The following is a 17,632-nucleotide window of genomic DNA, read 5'->3' as shown; positions in this document are numbered from 1 at the left end:
GGAAAAAAAAACTAGTTCCACCATGTTCCAACTTAAATTCTAAAGGCTTTGACATTTTCATTGTCATTACCATCAATTGTATAACTGTAAAGATTAAGGTAAAAGATTAAAACTAAAACAATTTTATTATTCAGGAAATGTATATTTTACTTTTTATTTATTGTCCTAAAGTGTCGTATTCATAATAGCTAAGAATAATCTAATAGTATATTATTGTTTTCTTTTTTATTGTTATTATTTTGTGAATATCTAAGTACCGATGAAATTTACAACCACAAAATAATTGAAATATTTTAAATGAGACACTTCCATTTGAAATAGTTCAAATATGATACATTTTCAAGTGTATTAGTTTAATAAATTTCTTTTATGTATTTCAAAATTAATTAATTTTCCTAAGCATCAATGATAAGAGCTATTACATTCAGATTTAATAGATAACATACTACATTTGTGAAGTTTACACCTTATCTGCCTTTCTATCTAAAATGCTATTGTTATGGTATATTTTTTAATTATTTTGTTGAAGAGTACCTTATCTGCCTTTATACATAAAATGCTATTGTTATTGTATATTTTTTAATTGTTTTGTTAAAGAGTACCTTATCTGCCTTTCTATATAAAATGATATTGTTATTGTATAGTTTTTAATTGTTTCGTTAAAGAGTATCTTATCTGGCTTTCTACGTAGAATATTATTGTTATTGTATATTTTTAATTGTTTTATTGAAGAGTGTTTTTCAGCCAAAAAATAAAAAGGGCAAACTTAATTGATTCAGATTAAACAAAAGAACGTTGCAATCCATCTGTTCTAAAACAAACTCACCTAAAAATATTCATGTCTAATGTCTTTAATACATAAAATAAAATACTACATTTATAAGTTTACACCTTACTATCTATACCCTTTCTATATAAAATACTACTGTTTTGCTCCCTATTATGTCCACACACAAATTCTAAAAAATGAAATTTCTAAAAAATGAAATATGTAAAATATGTAATTTAATTTGAGAATCAAACCTGTCTTAATGAATTGATGAAGTGATAACGATAAAACGACAACGGTTGTAAAGTTGAATCCAAGTTGTAGGTGCTTCACGATACAGAAGTTACGAATGGGAGGTTTAGAGCGCAATGTTATGGGAGATAAAAATGATAAGAATATATATTAATATATATAATTTTAAAAATATTATTATAACTTTTTTCTTTTAAAATTTTTATAAAAACTATTTTTAAAATTTTATAATCTTATCAAATGCGTATTTATTTAAACTAGTTTAAGTCAGGTCTAAATCTGTCTACTCCTATTAAAATCCAAGTGATTTGAATAACGAATTTGTAATTTTAAAATTGTGAACCATCTAATTTAATATATTAAAAATATATGAATTTTTTGTTTTTGTCAATATAGTTTAAAATTTTTGTGTTTAATTGTTTTTAATGCTAAAATTTAAAAGTGTAGAATTTAGTCTAGTATTGGATTTTTTATATATTTAATACAATGTCAACTAATTATATTTTTTTTGTAATGTTTTAAGAAAAATTGTCTCATGACTCGATAACTCAAGTCCCAATATGAAAAATAGTTTGGTATGGAGTTGAATTCTGGATGTGACACAATTTATGTTGTCTCAACTTTATGTTAAATTAAAGTATTTGTGGATGACACAAATTTTACTCAACATTTGAATGTTGCAGTGATAAATAAGTGACTGAAAGATGAATGGTCTTGAGTTTGAATTTCTTAATCAATTATTTAATACAGTTTTTATTTAACAATGTGGTGGGACACATGTGGGTCAAATAACCATTTAGTCGAAGTTTGATATTTTATTTATATGTATAAGAAATATTGAATAAATATTTATTTTGATCTTTAAATATATAAAGTATTTAAGTTTAACTGAATAAATTTTTTGAAAAACCATCGTCCAGTTTATCTTTTGATATATGATAAATTCATAGATCAAAATAATATGGAAGACACATTTGACAATCAAATAAATTAATCAAAAATCAAATTGATAAACAAAATACATATTTAAAAATATTTTTATAATTTTAATATATTTTTAAATATTATAAAACACACATTTTCAATTTTTTTTTTGAGGAAACCGCCAAAATGATTGTTTTCACAAAAGATATTGGTTGGAATTGTTAAATAAAGATTCATTTATCATGGAGTATCTTAGTTTGCCAAAAGTTAATTAATTTTTCCTGAAAAACATTTTTTTTATATATTTTAAATAACACTACAATATTACCTCTATAGGGTTAAGAAGATTGCAGTTTAGCCCGAATGGTATGTCTAAATGTCTAATACTTGTCACGAATCGATGACCGACGAGCACCGCCGTCACTTTACAGTGACACCACCCAATCTCGGCGAGTCTAAACACAATCCAACGACAGCATGGAACTGTTACCTAAGAGAACTATCAAAGCAAAAAAAATACCAAGAAGCACTAACCGTATACCGTCACATGCTCCGTTCATCATTCTTCCCAAACACATTTACCTTTCCTGTCCTCCTCAAATCCTGCGCCCTCCTCTCTCTCCCCCTCACCGGTTCCCAGCTCCACGCCCACGTCATCCGAACCGGTTCACAACCCGACCCGTATACCCACTCCTCTCTCATCTCTATGTACTCCAAATCATCACTCCCTCACTTCGCTCGTAAAGTCTTCGACGAACAATCTTTAAACCTAACCATCTCTTACAACGCCATGATTTCTGGTTACTCTTCTAATTCCATCTTCCCTGAAGCCGTTAACATATTCCGTGAAATGCGCCGCGAAATGCGGGTTTCTGTTAATTCTGTTACCATGCTTGGTTTGGTTTCGGGGATCACGCTCCCTAATCACTTAAATATTGGTGCGTGTTTACACGCGTGTGCCTTTACGTTAGGTTTCGATTCTGATTTATCAGTTGCAAATAGTTTTCTTACGATGTATGTTAAGTGTGGCGAGGTAGAATATGCGCGCCAACTGTTTGATGAAATTCCTGTCAAGGATTTGATTACGTGGAACGCTATGATTTCTGGTTATGCGCAGAACGGTCATGCTCGGCGTGTTCTGGAGATTTATAATGAGATGAAGAAGGTGAATGGGGTGAAACCGGATCCTGTTACGCTTCTTGGTGTTTTGTGTTCTTGTGCTAACCTTGGTGCGCAAGGAATTGGTCGCGAGGTGGAAAGGAAAATCGAGCAATTTGGATTTCATTCGAATAGTTTTTTGATGAATGCTTTGATTAACATGTATGCTAGGTGTGGTAATTTGGTTCGTGCTCGAGAGGTTTTTGATTGTATGGATGAGAAGAAAAAGAGTGTTGTATCTTGGACTGCTATTATTGGTGGGTATGGGATTCATGGAGAAGGTGAAATTGCTGTCGAGCTTTTTGATGAAATGGTTAGGTCTGGCGTGAGGCCGGATAGAACGGTTTTTGTGACTGTTCTTTCGGCTTGTAGCCATGCTGGGTTGACTGAGAAAGGTTTGGAGTATTTTGATGAGATGGAGAGGAAGTTTGGTTTGCAGCCTGGTCCTGAGCATTATTCTTGTTTGGTTGATCTTTTGGGTCGGGCTGGTAGGTTGAAGGAAGCGATGAATCAGATAGAGTCGATGAAGGTGAAACCCGATGGTGCTGTTTGGGGAGCACTTCTTGGTGCTTGCAAGATTCATAGAAATGTTGAACTAGCAGAAGTGGCATTTCAACATGTGATTGAGCTTGAACCTACAAATATAGGTTACTACGTTTTGTTGTCGAATGTGTACTCTGATGCTAAAAACTTAGATGGGATTTTGAGAGTTCGAGTCATGATGAGGGATCGAAAGCTTAGAAAGGATCCTGGGATTAGCTACTTGGAGTATAAAGGAAAAATGCACCTTTTTTACTCTGGGGATACAAATCATCCCCAAAGTAAGGAAATATATCGAATGTTGGGTGAATTGGAAAATCTTGTGAAGGAGATTCATCAACCAGATCACAAGTGTCAAGGAAGGAGTGAAGAACAGTTAACTGGTGCCGGGGTGCACAGTGAAAAATTGGCAATTGCTTTTGGTCTATTAAATACTAGGTCTGGAACAGATATTACTGTCATGAAAAACTTGAGAGTGTGTGTGGATTGTCATGTGTTTATTAAGTTGGTTAGTAAGATCGTCGATCGCCAATTTATTGTTAGAGACGCCACTCGCTTTCACCATTTCAGGAATGGAGTCTGTTCTTGCAAGGACTATTGGTAAAATCATTGCAGCAGAGTACTATTTATGAAAATATAATGTATTTTGATGGACAACAATGATGTCTGCCTCCACCAACCTAGTTGACTATAGCTGTTTGTCAGTGAGAGAACTAAAAGGAGATATGTTGAGAAATTCTAGGGAATATGTTGTTCTCGTCTAAAAATATATAGTCGGTCTCATGTTTATACTCACTGTGTTATCCTTGTTGTATGAGCTCGATCACATGTACCAAAATATCTGGTACTAAACATATGCAAACACGGTCCTTTGGCGAAAAATGTTTGAATGCTCTCAACTTGGCCAAGAAAGAGTGCAATTTTAACACAGGATTTGCAATTTTTGCCGAAAAGTATATGGATGGCCTTCATTATTTGCTGAAATTGAAAGAAGATAAGTCAGCTAGCTACCTAGTATACAGCGCGACAATGCTGTGTCTGCTGCAGAGAGTTGGTTATTATGATACTCTAGCAAAACAGGATTCAGTGTTCTTCATGTTTGAGTGGAAATTCTGGGGGAGAGACTTCATTCTGATTATTGCTCATTCATTCTCATCCGACATCTTTCTTTTGAAACTATACTCCAAAGGAGAGGGTGACCGACATAATGCTCCACAACAAGTTCCCCCAGTCCCTTGCCCAACCTCCTTAATTGTGTTGGTACCTGTAATATTACCTCCAATTTTCTCCACCCCACAAATAAATTAACCGGTCCAATTGATGTTAAAAAGAAAAAATGTTTAAATATTTTTTTGTTATTTGCAATTATCATTTTTTTTTTAATTTTAGTTATCGTAACTTTTTTTTTTGTTAACATCCTACAAATATAATTTTATTTTAAAATAATCCTTTCATCTAATTTATATTACAAAAACTGTAACGGTGTTAAAATTTAATCATTTTTTAACCAAGAAAAAAATTCAAATGTAATTAAATTATAACAGTTTTTAATTTAAAATTAACTTCAAATATTTTCGTCCCTATGGTGACGATGAATTTGAATATAATGATGAATCTCAAATGGATGAAGATGTGGTGATGAGAACTATGATGAGGAAGAGGACTGAAATGAAGGAAGAAGACGCAATTTAGATTTTTTTAGATAAATAAACTGAAATATCTGTAATTAATTTTAGGTTAAAAAATATAATAATTTTTATTATATTTAGGTTTTTTTATTTAGAAAAACGGTTATGTTTTAACAATGTTATAATTTTAGTAATAAAAAATGAATGAAAGTTATATTTTAAAATAAAATTATATTTGCATGGATGTTAATAAAAAAAATAAAAAAAGTTATAATTGTAAGAATAAAATACCTATTTAAATCAGAAAGAAAAAATACAGGGTAATTTTTAGTCAGCAGAGATTAATTGTTTGTTAGCCATTTCATAGGTTTTTTATGAATATTTAACCCAAGTGGTGGATGTAGGAAGTTAGGGACCAAACGTATTGCCAGTTTCTTATGGCTGGACATTAGGAGTTGAGAAATGAGGGACAATTTGTCCATAGGCCTTAAGAGCTTTTTTTGGTTACAATAGGCCTTCAGAGTTAATGTTTGGTTTATGGATTTACTACTGGCTGTGAAATTACATGTTTAAAGTCAACTATAGTGTAGTTCTTTCTGAATTCTCTGTGTATGTCGTAACATATTTGTTAATCCATTGAGATCAAGATTATGGATGTTGTGTTAAATGTCATTTCACAGATTCAGATTGCCTACCTTTAAAGCGGGAACTGCACCTTGCCTTTGGAGCAATCTCGTCTGTCTGATAAATCGCTCGCTTCAGATTAAGCCACGTGTCCAATACTTATATTTTCTCTCTTATTTTTAAAAAGAAATCCCTTGTGTGATGTATTTGATTTGCTTAATCTGCATTATGTATTTTTTGGGTTTTGTTTCTTTGGATGATATTACTGTTAATTGTTTGGTAGAATTGATTGATACTAAATTGGTTCAATTTTTACATCTCATATGAGTTAATTGGTATGGTGTGGTTTTTAAGTTATAAGATATTTGTTGGTTTAAAATGCTTGACACGTTTTTTTCTATGCTAATCTTGAGTAAATTGGTCTAGTGTGGTTTATAAGGTAGGATATTTGTTGGTGCAAAATGCTTGACTAGACACGTGTTTTCTATGCTACATACACGTCTGGTTTGGTTGTAGTTTTAATGTAAGAAATTTGTTTGTACACAGTGCTAAATTTAATAAGTAACTTCCTTGCAGGGTGCAGTAGAGTTCAGGATTAATGCTTCCGTTGTGGCTAACCTTTAAAATAGAAATGGAGCTTTGCAATAGAATCCACTAGATACATGTTTTTTCCAAATTGTTGCTTCTATGTCAACACTGATGGAGCTTTGCAATTACTCTTATTGGACTCATAGACAAATTCAAAGCACTGCTGAAGAGAACAAAAAGGTAAAGAGGCATTATGCAAGATTTGGTACACATGAATTTGATAACACAGTGAAAATGAAACATTTAATACTCTGCACAATTTGACAGCAAAGGAGAATTTGATAGTTGGGATTCAAGAATGATAGCAAATTTGTAAAGTAGAATTAGGATATAATGTATATTACGATCCTCTTGTTCTTTTTTGTTAAGTTTGTAACTCTTTTTGAATATAATGAATTGAGTATCTTTGTTTTATTACAATTTTTCTGGTCCATTTAATTAAATTATGCATTCACAATGTTAGAAATGTTTACCCAGTAACACAAGGCAGTGTGAAAGGTGATATCAATCCTTATGCAGCATAACACCATTATGCAACATAAATAAGAGTAAAGCATAGCACAAAATATGAATAGTAGAGCAGGAATTTCTACGTGATGCAAGCATGGGTGTTGTTTCTAGAAGTTGTAGAGGATGATTATAATCCTCTACAAATTCATGGATGACAAATTTTCCATTTTTGGATACTAGTCATGGCTACACTTTGTTTCATTTCTAACAATGAGAGTTATGTGTTAATTAATTGATCGATACTCAAATAATAGTATGATATATATAGATAAAAGTTCATATATTCAAATACATGGATTCATTCTTTCTACTTTGACGTAGACAAAAAATATGGTAGCATGATGTTAAAGCACTTTTTATTTACTAGTACAAAAGCATTAAAAAAATTTAAAAATAATGTCTTCACATGTTGTTTCACACCCATCTAGGAGTAAACAAGTCACAAAAGTTAACAAATCATTATGCATTTAAAACATGCAACATGCAAGGAATGGGATAAGAAATGGGTAGTACTTCTAAATAGCATAAAAAAGTTCTGAGTCATTATATACAAATACTTTGGAAGCATAGTACGTCTAATACAAGTTAAATTACATTCTTAATTAGCAATCTTAAACTTTCTACTAAAGTCATGCATTCCTCTTTTCATTTATCTCATCTCTCCAAAAACCACAAATCTCTATTTCCTTCCCTAACCCTCCGAAATACACTTTTGCTCTTCATATTCTCCCCCAAATGTAAAGTCATTGCCGTCATCATCTAATCTCTCAACTTTTCACTAACTTCAATCTCTCAATCTGAAAAATTCGTTTGGACTAATTAACTTTATTGTATTAATTTTTGTGGGAATGTCAAGGCTAATTACTTTATATAATTTACTCATAATGGCTATTGAGAAATATCTAGTATGGCTACATTTTGCTTGTTGTAATCATTAATTTACTGAATGAATGAAGTGAACCAATGAGATTCTTTTCAACCTTTCTCTGTTGTATTTTCTTCTGGTTGTCTTTACTTCAATGTGCAATGGTTGGATTGGTAATTTGTTGCCTATGGTGTGGTTTATTCAGTCCATGCAAAACCTATGCTTCATGATGCTTTAATTTTATTTCCATTACTAACTATATTAATTAGAACAAGTTATATATTAATTAATTTATCAAACATTAACTTTATTAGTCAAAAAAAACCTTCACTTTATTCATTGATATATATATATATATATATATATATATATATATGCTAACACATACTCATCATAAGTGCCAAAAGAAAAACATATGAATAAAGTTACAACAAAACTATATTTTATATTTAGTAACACTAAAGTTAGAATAACTGTTATATTTATCAACATTTACTTTATCGGTAAAAAAGACTTATTAACTTTATTTACGCTGTCTCTATATATATACACATTAACACATTTTTTTTTATATCAATATTAATGCATATTTATAATCAATAAAATTATAATAAAACTAATTCTTTTATTATATACCAACTCTACGTATTAGTATATTATCATATTAATTCAATATTCATGCATATTATTAAATAAAAATATAACAAAATTCATTCTTTCTATTAATATTAATTTTACTAATTAATTCATACACTATAAAAATATAATATTCAAGCATATTATATGAATAATTTAATTATTCTCTTTTGTGTGAATAACTCAATTTAAAAAGTTATTTGACAAAAAAAAAAAGATAAACAAAAAAATTTATGCGGGTGGAAAATTATGATAATAAAAAAAGTGAGAAAATAAAAGTGTAAGATAATGAAAATGAATATGTGTATACGTAGACTTTTGTTGCAACGGTGAAATTTGACAAATAAGATTTCAAAGACATTTCTCGCAAAACTCAAATTTATGTAGAATCGGTTCCTGGCAAATTTTAAATTTAGGATATTATTTTGTTTCTTTTTTTATTTAAAACTTTAGAAAATTTTAGAAGATAATTCTTTTTTCAATAGAAAATTGAATGCGATCATCTATAGTTATTTATTTTTCTTTATAATAAATAAATAGTTGTTAATTTAATAAATAAAAAATAATTAAAATAATAAAAATAAATAAATTTATATTAATAAAATTAAACAAAATATATTTAATAAAATAAATATTAAAAATAGTTGTATTAACATTTCCCTTCTATTCTATTTTATAGAAAAATTAGCAATCTCGTTGCAACTTTCTCTTATTCTTTCTCTTATTTTCTCACAATTCAAAGTTATATAAAAAAATAGTTGTGATAAAAAAAATAGAAAAGATTGTTAACAAAATATAATAAAATTATAAACTAAGAGGAAACTGTTAAAACAATATACTACATTATTTGTTTTGACACATCTATTTAATCGTCATATTTTTTTATATTAGATATATTTTATTTAATTTTATTAACATTATTTCGTTTTTTTAATTATTTTTATTTATTAAATTAACAATAATTTATTTATTATAATAATAAAAAATAAAATAATTAACTGTATGCAAAAAAAAATAATATTGGTCATGAGAATTTGACTTAAAAAAAATAGGCGAAACAAACAGATAACTCACGAGTAAAACAATTTCCATCAACCAAATTTATCTATTTGAATTTTTTAATGCTATTATTAAGATTATTGATTATATATTGCTTTTTAATAGATAAATTGATATAATTACTATCAGAAACTCATATACAATTGTCGAAATTATGTATTCGATCCTATCACATAATATTTTATTTAATAATATTGATATTTGTCAATTAAGTTAAGATTTAAGGACTTTTAATTATATATTATATTATGTGAAACAAATAATATATCTATATGAGTTTAATTTATATGTACTTTTAGTGTAAATTTTTTTACACAATTGATAAATCATGATCAATTATATCAAAAGTCAAACATTACTAATAATCTAATGGTTGTAGTTGATTAAACTATTTACATTATCCTATATAAATTATATATATTATAATGTATATATCTATTTATTAAAAATAAGAAAATTTTGATGTGAAGATGAAAAAGTTTGGATTCCCTCACATATTTAAGGGTCTCTATGGAATAGAGAAATAGACTCTAAAATAGACACTCAGTGAATATGTCTACTGTTGCGTAAGTAAATGTGTAAGAATTTGGTTTCAACTTGCACGAAATTGCCACTTGTAAGATATTTGATTACTGTTAATACACATGTTTTCTATTTTGGTTTATTTATTTTTATAGAAGAGTAATGTACATATACCGAAAGTTGGGCAAGTCTGAACAAGTATATCGGCAAATTTGAGAACAAGAAAGCTATAACAACCTCATAATTCGGAACACTAGCACGTGTCAATTGAAAGCTAACAACCTTTTTTTAATGTTTTGAGTAATTAGTATCTTAATTTCTTTTGTCTTTTCTTCCCACGATTAGTTAATTACAGTATCATTGTTTGAAAGCTTGAAGAAAATATGGCAAGCCCAGCTGAAAACTCAGACCAAACGTTTCCATCAGCAGATCTTGCTGGGGAATTGAATCCTGGGAATAATACTCAGGTTCACGTTGATCCTATATCTTCTGAGGTTGCTGCCACCAAGGAAATTAAGGTACCTGCATGCATTTTTTATTTTTATTTTTTATTTAGATGGAATTTGAAGAACTAATAATATATACCTTTTTTTTTTGTTCTGGTCCATGGTGCTTAATTATTGATTGAAGGAGCAAGCTGCAGCCAAACAGAAGAAAAAAGAAATAGAAAAGAATGAATGTTTGGAAAAACTAAAATCAGCAATCATAATTTCAGGCATAGTTGTGGCTTTGGTAGGAGCAGCATTTGCCATAACCAAGAAATTAAAAGAGAAATGATATCCTACATTCCTCAACACATCATTTATAGATATATTCTCTTCTATATTTGTTTTAACTCTTGTTGTATTTATTAGTTCCCATACTTTCTGGTTTTGGGTTCTCAAATAAGTCCCCACCACCTCATACTATTTAATATGTTTTTTTTAAATGATAATCGTATACATTTTTCACTATGCACCCTCATATCTTAATACTATTTATGACATGATAGTCTTGTCTCTTGTGTATTTCTCAAAATGTACCCTGATGATTCATATCTTAGTGTTAAGGTACATAACTTTATACTGTGTTCCTTTTCTTTAGGAGGAAATTATACTAAGTTTCTTCGGTTGTGAAACAAAAGCTAAATTATACTAAGTTTCTTCAACCATTGTATACATTAAGTGTATGTTTGGATATGTGATAAGTTTGTCGAAATCACAATGACATTGTGATTTGTTGAAATTCTAAAGTGTACTTTTTGCTATAATCATGGTGTTATATAATGATTCTGTCAAACTCATAATAAATCAAACATATCCTTGCTCACTTGATTTTAGTATCAGGCTGCCAAGCTTTCAAACCTTATGAATTTTACCTCAACTGTTGGGGGTATGAAATTAGGGATAATATAAGCAATTGGAAAGTTTGAGGAATGTAAGGAATATAATTTAAAAGAACATGACACTTTGCGGAAATTATTACATGATTAAGAAGAATGTACAACAGATTTTCCAAAAATACAAGAAAAATGGAACGAAGGGGTGTACATACATAATCACATGCACAGAGAAAGACTGTACATAGTTTTGAAACTATATGTGAATATATACTATCGGCCTCGTAATAAATATGCAAACAAATGAATTCACTGGTGTAAAACATATTCAAATAAGACGCCCAGATGAGGAATGAATTCTCTCTATTGAAAATCTATCTTGTTTTCTCCATCGAAACAATCTCCACCATTCAAACACTATAATCTCCTTTTTCTGTATTATAGAACCCTCCAGACCTTTTATTTTTTAAGGGTCTAGATTTCACATGACCATAATGTCAATGGAGAGAATCCTTCCCCTGCCCAGATGATAGCAATGAATCCATGTCACCGTTCAACATAGTTGATTGAGGCAGCTCTTCTAGCTTTCCATTATCCAAAAGAAATATTCGTTTAGCCATCATAACGGTTTGCAAGCGATGGGAGATCACAAGCACCTATGAACATAGGAAGAATGTTTGAAGCTTCATAGGGAAGAAAAGGGTATACAAATTAACAACAGAGTGCAAAACTATATGAATTACTTGAAGTCTCAGTAAGCTACAAGCAACAAAATGAGATGCAAAAATAATCAAATGGCAAAGTAGCTCTGGAAACTCGATGCTAAACCCTAACATTACTGGTCCTGTGATACAAACTAGGATCTGAATGCATCAAAGAAATAAGAGAAACTTCACCAAAAAATGGGAATAAGATAAACAGCATGCACAAAGTATTTAGCTAGCTGATGGTGATGCCTAAGTTTCTGTTGGCACGTGCAGGTAAAATGAATATAAAGCAAAAAAATGTTACATGTCACATGTGAAAGAACAAAAAAGACTAGTTTCAGTACCGTGCGATTTTCCATTAAACGCTCCACAGCTTGTCTCACTAATAACTCAGATCTACTATCTAAGGCAGAAGTTGCCTCATCCAGAATTAATATAGAAGAATTTTGATAGAAAGCCCTTGCGATAGCCAGCCTGTACTAATTTTGAGAAAAGAATTCACAGATCAAATTTTAATGGTATTACATAAATATCTGGAGCATCAAATTTGTTTGTTACATTAATCATACCTTCCAAATGCACTTTCGAACAAAAAAACCAAATTACCTTTCATTCATGATTTATAGAACATAATGAAATTCGAATTTGAAAATTTACCTTTGCCTCTGGCCTCCACTTAAAGTTGATCCCCTTGGTCCAATATTGGTTTCATAACCTTCAGGAAGTTTTCTAATAAACTCGTCTGCATAAGCAGATTGAGCTACACGCTTCACTCTCTTCATGTCAATTTTTGTTGTCAGATCCTTATAACCAATGTTTTCAGCAACTGTACCTGAAAAAAGTGTCTGCAGTACATATAACATTAGTATTGTTTAGATTGAAGTAAACACTGCTAGAGTAACCATGGGAAACTAGCATGAAGTTTAAATTTACAAAGCAACACAGTTACCAGTAGAAAAAATAAACTATTCATGCTATTGCTAGCAATCAAGAATGCCCAAAATATAAAAAATATCAGACAAATAAAACATTTGATGCAATACAAACACTTACTATATCTTGAGAAACTACACCAACATGTCTTCGTAAACTCTGCACACGAATGTTTTGGATGTTTTGGTTATCAATCAGTATAGAACCTGCAGGTATAAGAATATGAATAAAAGCTATTGATAAGAAAGATGACATGTGAGTGTAACAGTAAAACCAGTTGGTATAAAAAATGTATTTGTAGATAAATCACTATCTCCATGCTGAGCACATATGATAAAATTAAGTATTCATCTTTATTTTAAATCACTCACCAGATGTAGGATCATATAGCCGAAGCAAAAGTTTTGAAAGCGTTGTTTTCCCTCCCCCGGATGGACCAACAATCGCGACTATCTCTCCGCTCCGAATGTGAAGATTCAAACCATTTAAGATAAGAGGCAAGTCATTATTATATTTAAAGGAGACATCACAGAGTTTGAGGTCCCCCATAACATGGTCCAAATCAATAGCATCCCGTTTCTCAACCATCTATTATTGAGAAAAAATTGATATATTATTGCACTTCAACTAGTTACCTTGACAGATAATTTTAAAATAGCAGAACAGGATACTATACGCTCAACAACCATCCTAGGTTTGTTTCTTATTATCAAAACTTCATCAATTTCAAACAAAAATATTCGGTCAAACTTAAAAGTAAATATGAAAAAAGGAAAAGGACAATGAAAATTAAACAAGCATATGCAGATCCAATGTCATATAGGGTCTGTTAAGCATGTGGTCATTTACCTTATTTTTGAACCTAGTCATAGCAAACAAGCGTTCAATAGCTGGTTCTCCCTCTCTCCATTCATTGTAAGCTTTTCCTATATCCTGCGTGATTCTTTATTTTCAGATTGATAACCAAAGACAGCTCCTGAAAAGCTGAACCATGATTAACAATACCTGAATAGGCTCAATCAAGAAAAGCAATGAAGTCACGAATGAAACCAAGCTACGGCGATCAAATGAGCCTCTTGAAATCATCACTGAACATGCACAAAGTTGAACCATGATTAACAATACCTGAATAGGCTCAATCAAGAAAAGCAATGAAGTCACGAATGAAACCAAGCTACGGCGATCAAATGAGCCTCTTGAAATCATCACTGAACATGAACAAAGCAGGGAAAGGACTCCAAAGTAAATGGCTTGTATAACCTGGGGAATGAGTGCTTTCATCCTTTTCTTGTTCAGCTTTGCAGAATAGTCCGTCAGGGCTAGTTTCTTAAACCTGGCACTCTCAAGCAACTCTGCATTGTTCGTTTTCACAAAGAGAATCGCGGGCAGCATCTAATTTTTTAGGGAAAAAAAACAAATAATGTAGACAAAGATTAACAAACTGTGCAAATAATGCAAGGTTCCAAGATTTGTTTTGAAAGTACAATGAAGAAGGAGTACCGCACATTCATGTTTACCTCATTTAGATATGCTGAGAGAGCAGCAATGCTAATATGTGACTTTTTAGATATCTTGCCAAGTTCTTGACCAAGAAAGGCAACAACTAGAACCATACAAGGAATAACCTGCAATTTGCAAAATCATGGGGCGTAATTTAATATACCCTTGCTGAAAGACCAATCTAGCAGTAAGAAAAAGGCCTAATCCTCTGACTAACCGTGGCTGTAATCAAAGAAAGGGCAGGACTTATAGCCAACATATGCATTATCATTGCAGACAATTGCAGAGTACTAGGTACTATGATCTGTCAGAAACAAGGCCCAATAATTAAAAAAACAGATATAAAGTGACCAAGCATATGAACTAAAAAGTAAAAACTTCATGCAAATAAATACTACAACATAAAAGGAATTATTGTGCAATGTTCTCAAAACAACAAGCAGAAACAGAAAGGAGACATGTTTTTAATCCTCACCAATTCAATCCCCTAAGTTTTAAACACATACTCTCATATTAGGTAAAGGTTTAGGAATTAACGTGAGGAAAAATGAACATGTGCGAATACTTTCTTCATGACCCACACACACTTCACAAAGTACAATAAGTTTGCGCTTTGCCCAGATTAACCATTATTAGTATCTAACACAGTAGTATTTTCTGTTGGGTAATAATCTTCTATCACGAGTTTATAACATTTTTTCAGGAGCTTATAGTGTTTTTTGAGACGCTACATTTAAGTAAAAAATATTAATAAAAAAATATATTTTTATGTCATTTTATATTTATTATATAGTTCAACCTTTAATTTTATCAAACACATTAAATTCAATCCATTAGTTTATCCGCTATAACTTATTCTCTACCAACTAGTTTATCCGCCACCCTCAATTTTTTACCAAACAAATCATCAACTCACAGTTGTGACTTGTAACTGGGAAAGAAAAAAATATTATATAATAAACTCTAAAAAATTTTACTAATTCTTTTTATTGGTAGGTCACTTTAATTTTTTAGAATATTGCAAACATATTTTAATCCCCAAAATTTACAAATATTAACTATATTAGTCTTTCTTAATATTTAATTCCAACACCAAGAGATTAATTGGACTGATATTTAAAAAAATAGGAATTAGATGAAATATTTTATTCTCAGAAACTAACGTGTTTGCTTCATTTTATTTTGAAAAATATTTGTGGGTTACTAGTAAAACCTATACTTATGATTTTTTACTAATACTTATAATTTTGCTTAGAAAGCTATTTCATGAAAATAATTATTTAAAAAAATTAATTTTAAATAATAACTACAAAGTTGCTATAATGTGTAGAGTTTAATCTTTTTTTATGAGAATCTAGGACCTCTAGTTAAGCTGAAATCAGCTGCGGAGTCAGAAATTAATATTCAAAAGGGTCTAGGCAAAAACTCAAATATTTATATAAAAGTAAAAAATCATTTTGATTTTTTAAATGTACGAGGTGCTACCACTGTAATATTGAATATATTAAAATTAAACAAATCATCAAATCTATTTTTTATTAATTTTATTGACTGATAATACACATTTAATAATTACATTAACTAATGAAATACACCGTCAAAGACTAAAATATTAATAAAATATACATTACATAAAATTGGAGACATTGCCACCTGCAAGCCCCCCTTTCGTCCAAGTGCTCTAGGATAATGATATATAATTTGATATAATTAGAAGCATGTTTAGAATTTTTTTTTAGTTTTATGAAGAAAAAAAAAAGAATTTTTTATAGTTTGACAATTCATACGAATTAAATCTCCCTATGACTTACGCAGTGTGCGAAAAAAATATAAAAATGGAAATAAAATGAGAGAGAGAGAGAGAGAGAGAGAGAGAGAGAGAGAGAGAACACGAAGAAAAACCATAAAAAGCCCCTTTACCACTAAAGTTTATGGAGCTAATGTAAAATGGATGTGCACATTAATGTTGTAAAAAAATAATAATAATACTCACATTAAGAAGAGCGTATAAGGTAGTGGCAAGATCAGAAGCTTCAGCGGTGATTCGATAAGCAATATCACCGCTCGAAACGGCGTCGTTAGCTTCGAAAAAACCAAGTTCTCTCTGCACAACGCGATCGAAAACGTGAACACGAACATCGTAAACTGCGTTGAGTGAAGCTTCCCATAGAAGCGCATGCTGCACGTAATTTGCAATCAATCGAACAATAACCAAACCTCCGAGCGCGAATCCCTGTGTGGCGTCGACTGTGGTGGCGGTGGTGATGGCGGAGAATTTCGAGAGAAGGTTAGAGAGTGAGTAGGCGGAGATAGCGCTGCAGAGCCAACCGGAGAGGATTGTTTTGTGCTGTGATATTAGGTACGGTTTTAGAAACTGTAAGGTATGGGTGGTTAGGTTGGAGCTTCGGATTCTGAGGTTCGGGAAATGGCGGTTGTTTTGGGTTCGGAATTGGATTGGACGGAGGTTTGGGTTAGGCAGAATGGATGATGAGAGTGAAAGTGAATATGAGATTGGCATTCTGTTTATCGAGGAAATGGAAATTGGAAATGGGGATGGTATTGCGTTTCGTTTTTTCTTTGGAACATTGCTCTAAGTGGGTAATATGAATATAAATTTAAATGAGATGCTCTATTCACGGTCAATAATAATAGGAAAAAAACTTAAATATATATTTTGATTATTTATTTTTTATTTAATATTTATTTTTTTATTAATTTATTTTTTTTAGTTTTTATAATTAATGTATTTTATTCATTTTTAAAATTACAACAAAAATTATGTCAACATTTGATTATTGAAATCTCTTTTAAAAATAACCAATATGTGTCTATTATAATATTATTTTTTTAAAACATCATTTTAAATTAATTATAGATTCGCACTTGAAAAAAGATTTCTTATCTGTTGTAAAATAAATATATTTTGTACAATATTAGACTTCAACAGTTCATGACTGGAATTATACATTTATTATTTATAAAAGACAAAAATAAATTAAAAAAACAATAAAAGACTAAAATAAATATTTGATAAAAGATAAATAACTAAAAATATTTGGTGTACACTCCATAAAATGTATATACTTTAAAAGAGAAAAA

General features: G+C 30.4%; 3 protein-coding genes across 3 annotated transcripts; 2 read left to right on the top strand and 1 right to left on the bottom strand.

Moving 5' to 3' along the window:
- The first annotated feature begins 2,267 nt into the window (after positions 1–2,267).
- Positions 2,268–6,895, top strand: LOC101493718 (putative pentatricopeptide repeat-containing protein At3g11460, mitochondrial). The gene has a single exon (XM_012714000.3). It carries the CDS (start codon positions 2,322–2,324, stop codon positions 4,245–4,247), a length of 1,926 nt encoding a protein of 641 aa, XP_012569454.1. The 5' UTR covers positions 2,268–2,321; the 3' UTR covers positions 4,248–6,895.
- Positions 6,896–10,187: 3,292 nt separating this feature from the next.
- LOC101493395 (uncharacterized) lies at positions 10,188–11,025 on the top strand. The gene is made up of 2 exons (XM_004493986.4): positions 10,188–10,593; positions 10,706–11,025. The coding sequence occupies exons 1-2, from the start codon at positions 10,459–10,461 to the stop codon at positions 10,850–10,852; spliced, it is 282 nt and encodes a 93-aa protein (XP_004494043.1). The 5' UTR covers positions 10,188–10,458; the 3' UTR covers positions 10,853–11,025.
- Positions 11,026–11,481: 456 nt separating this feature from the next.
- Positions 11,482–17,144, bottom strand: LOC101493070 (ABC transporter B family member 29, chloroplastic). Its single transcript, XM_004493985.4, has 10 exons — positions 16,527–17,144; positions 14,751–14,837; positions 14,551–14,658; positions 14,159–14,425; positions 13,883–13,966; positions 13,405–13,621; positions 13,154–13,239; positions 12,758–12,945; positions 12,445–12,574; positions 11,482–12,049 (listed from the first exon to the last, which is right to left on the bottom strand). The coding sequence occupies exons 1-10, from the start codon at positions 17,049–17,051 to the stop codon at positions 11,891–11,893; spliced, it is 1,851 nt and encodes a 616-aa protein (XP_004494042.1). The 5' UTR covers positions 17,052–17,144; the 3' UTR covers positions 11,482–11,890.
- Positions 17,145–17,632: the final 488 nt, after the last annotated feature.

This window comes from Cicer arietinum, chromosome 4 (assembly GCF_000331145.2).
Source record: "Cicer arietinum cultivar CDC Frontier isolate Library 1 chromosome 4, Cicar.CDCFrontier_v2.0, whole genome shotgun sequence".
Lineage (NCBI taxonomy): Eukaryota > Viridiplantae > Streptophyta > Magnoliopsida > Fabales > Fabaceae > Cicer > Cicer arietinum.
This window is presented reverse-complemented; position numbering and strand designations above follow the sequence as displayed.

Coding starts and splice junctions, on each gene's coding strand:
- LOC101493718 (XM_012714000.3), top strand. CDS start 2,322: ATGTCTAATACTTGTCACGAATCGATGACCGACGAGCACCGCCGTCAC.
- LOC101493395 (XM_004493986.4), top strand. CDS start 10,459: ATGGCAAGCCCAGCTGAAAACTCAGACCAAACGTTTCCATCAGCAGAT. Junction 10,594..10,705: donor CTGCCACCAAGGAAATTAAG/GTACCTGCATGC, acceptor TATTGATTGAAG/GAGCAAGCTGCAGCCAAACA.
- LOC101493070 (XM_004493985.4), bottom strand. CDS start 17,051: ATGCCAATCTCATATTCACTTTCACTCTCATCATCCATTCTGCCTAAC. Junction 12,946..13,153: donor GTGTAGTTTCTCAAGATATA/GTAAGTGTTTGT, acceptor TATGTACTGCAG/ACACTTTTTTCAGGTACAGT. Junction 12,575..12,757: donor AGTGGAGGCCAGAGGCAAAG/GTAAATTTTCAA, acceptor AAATTAGTACAG/GCTGGCTATCGCAAGGGCTT.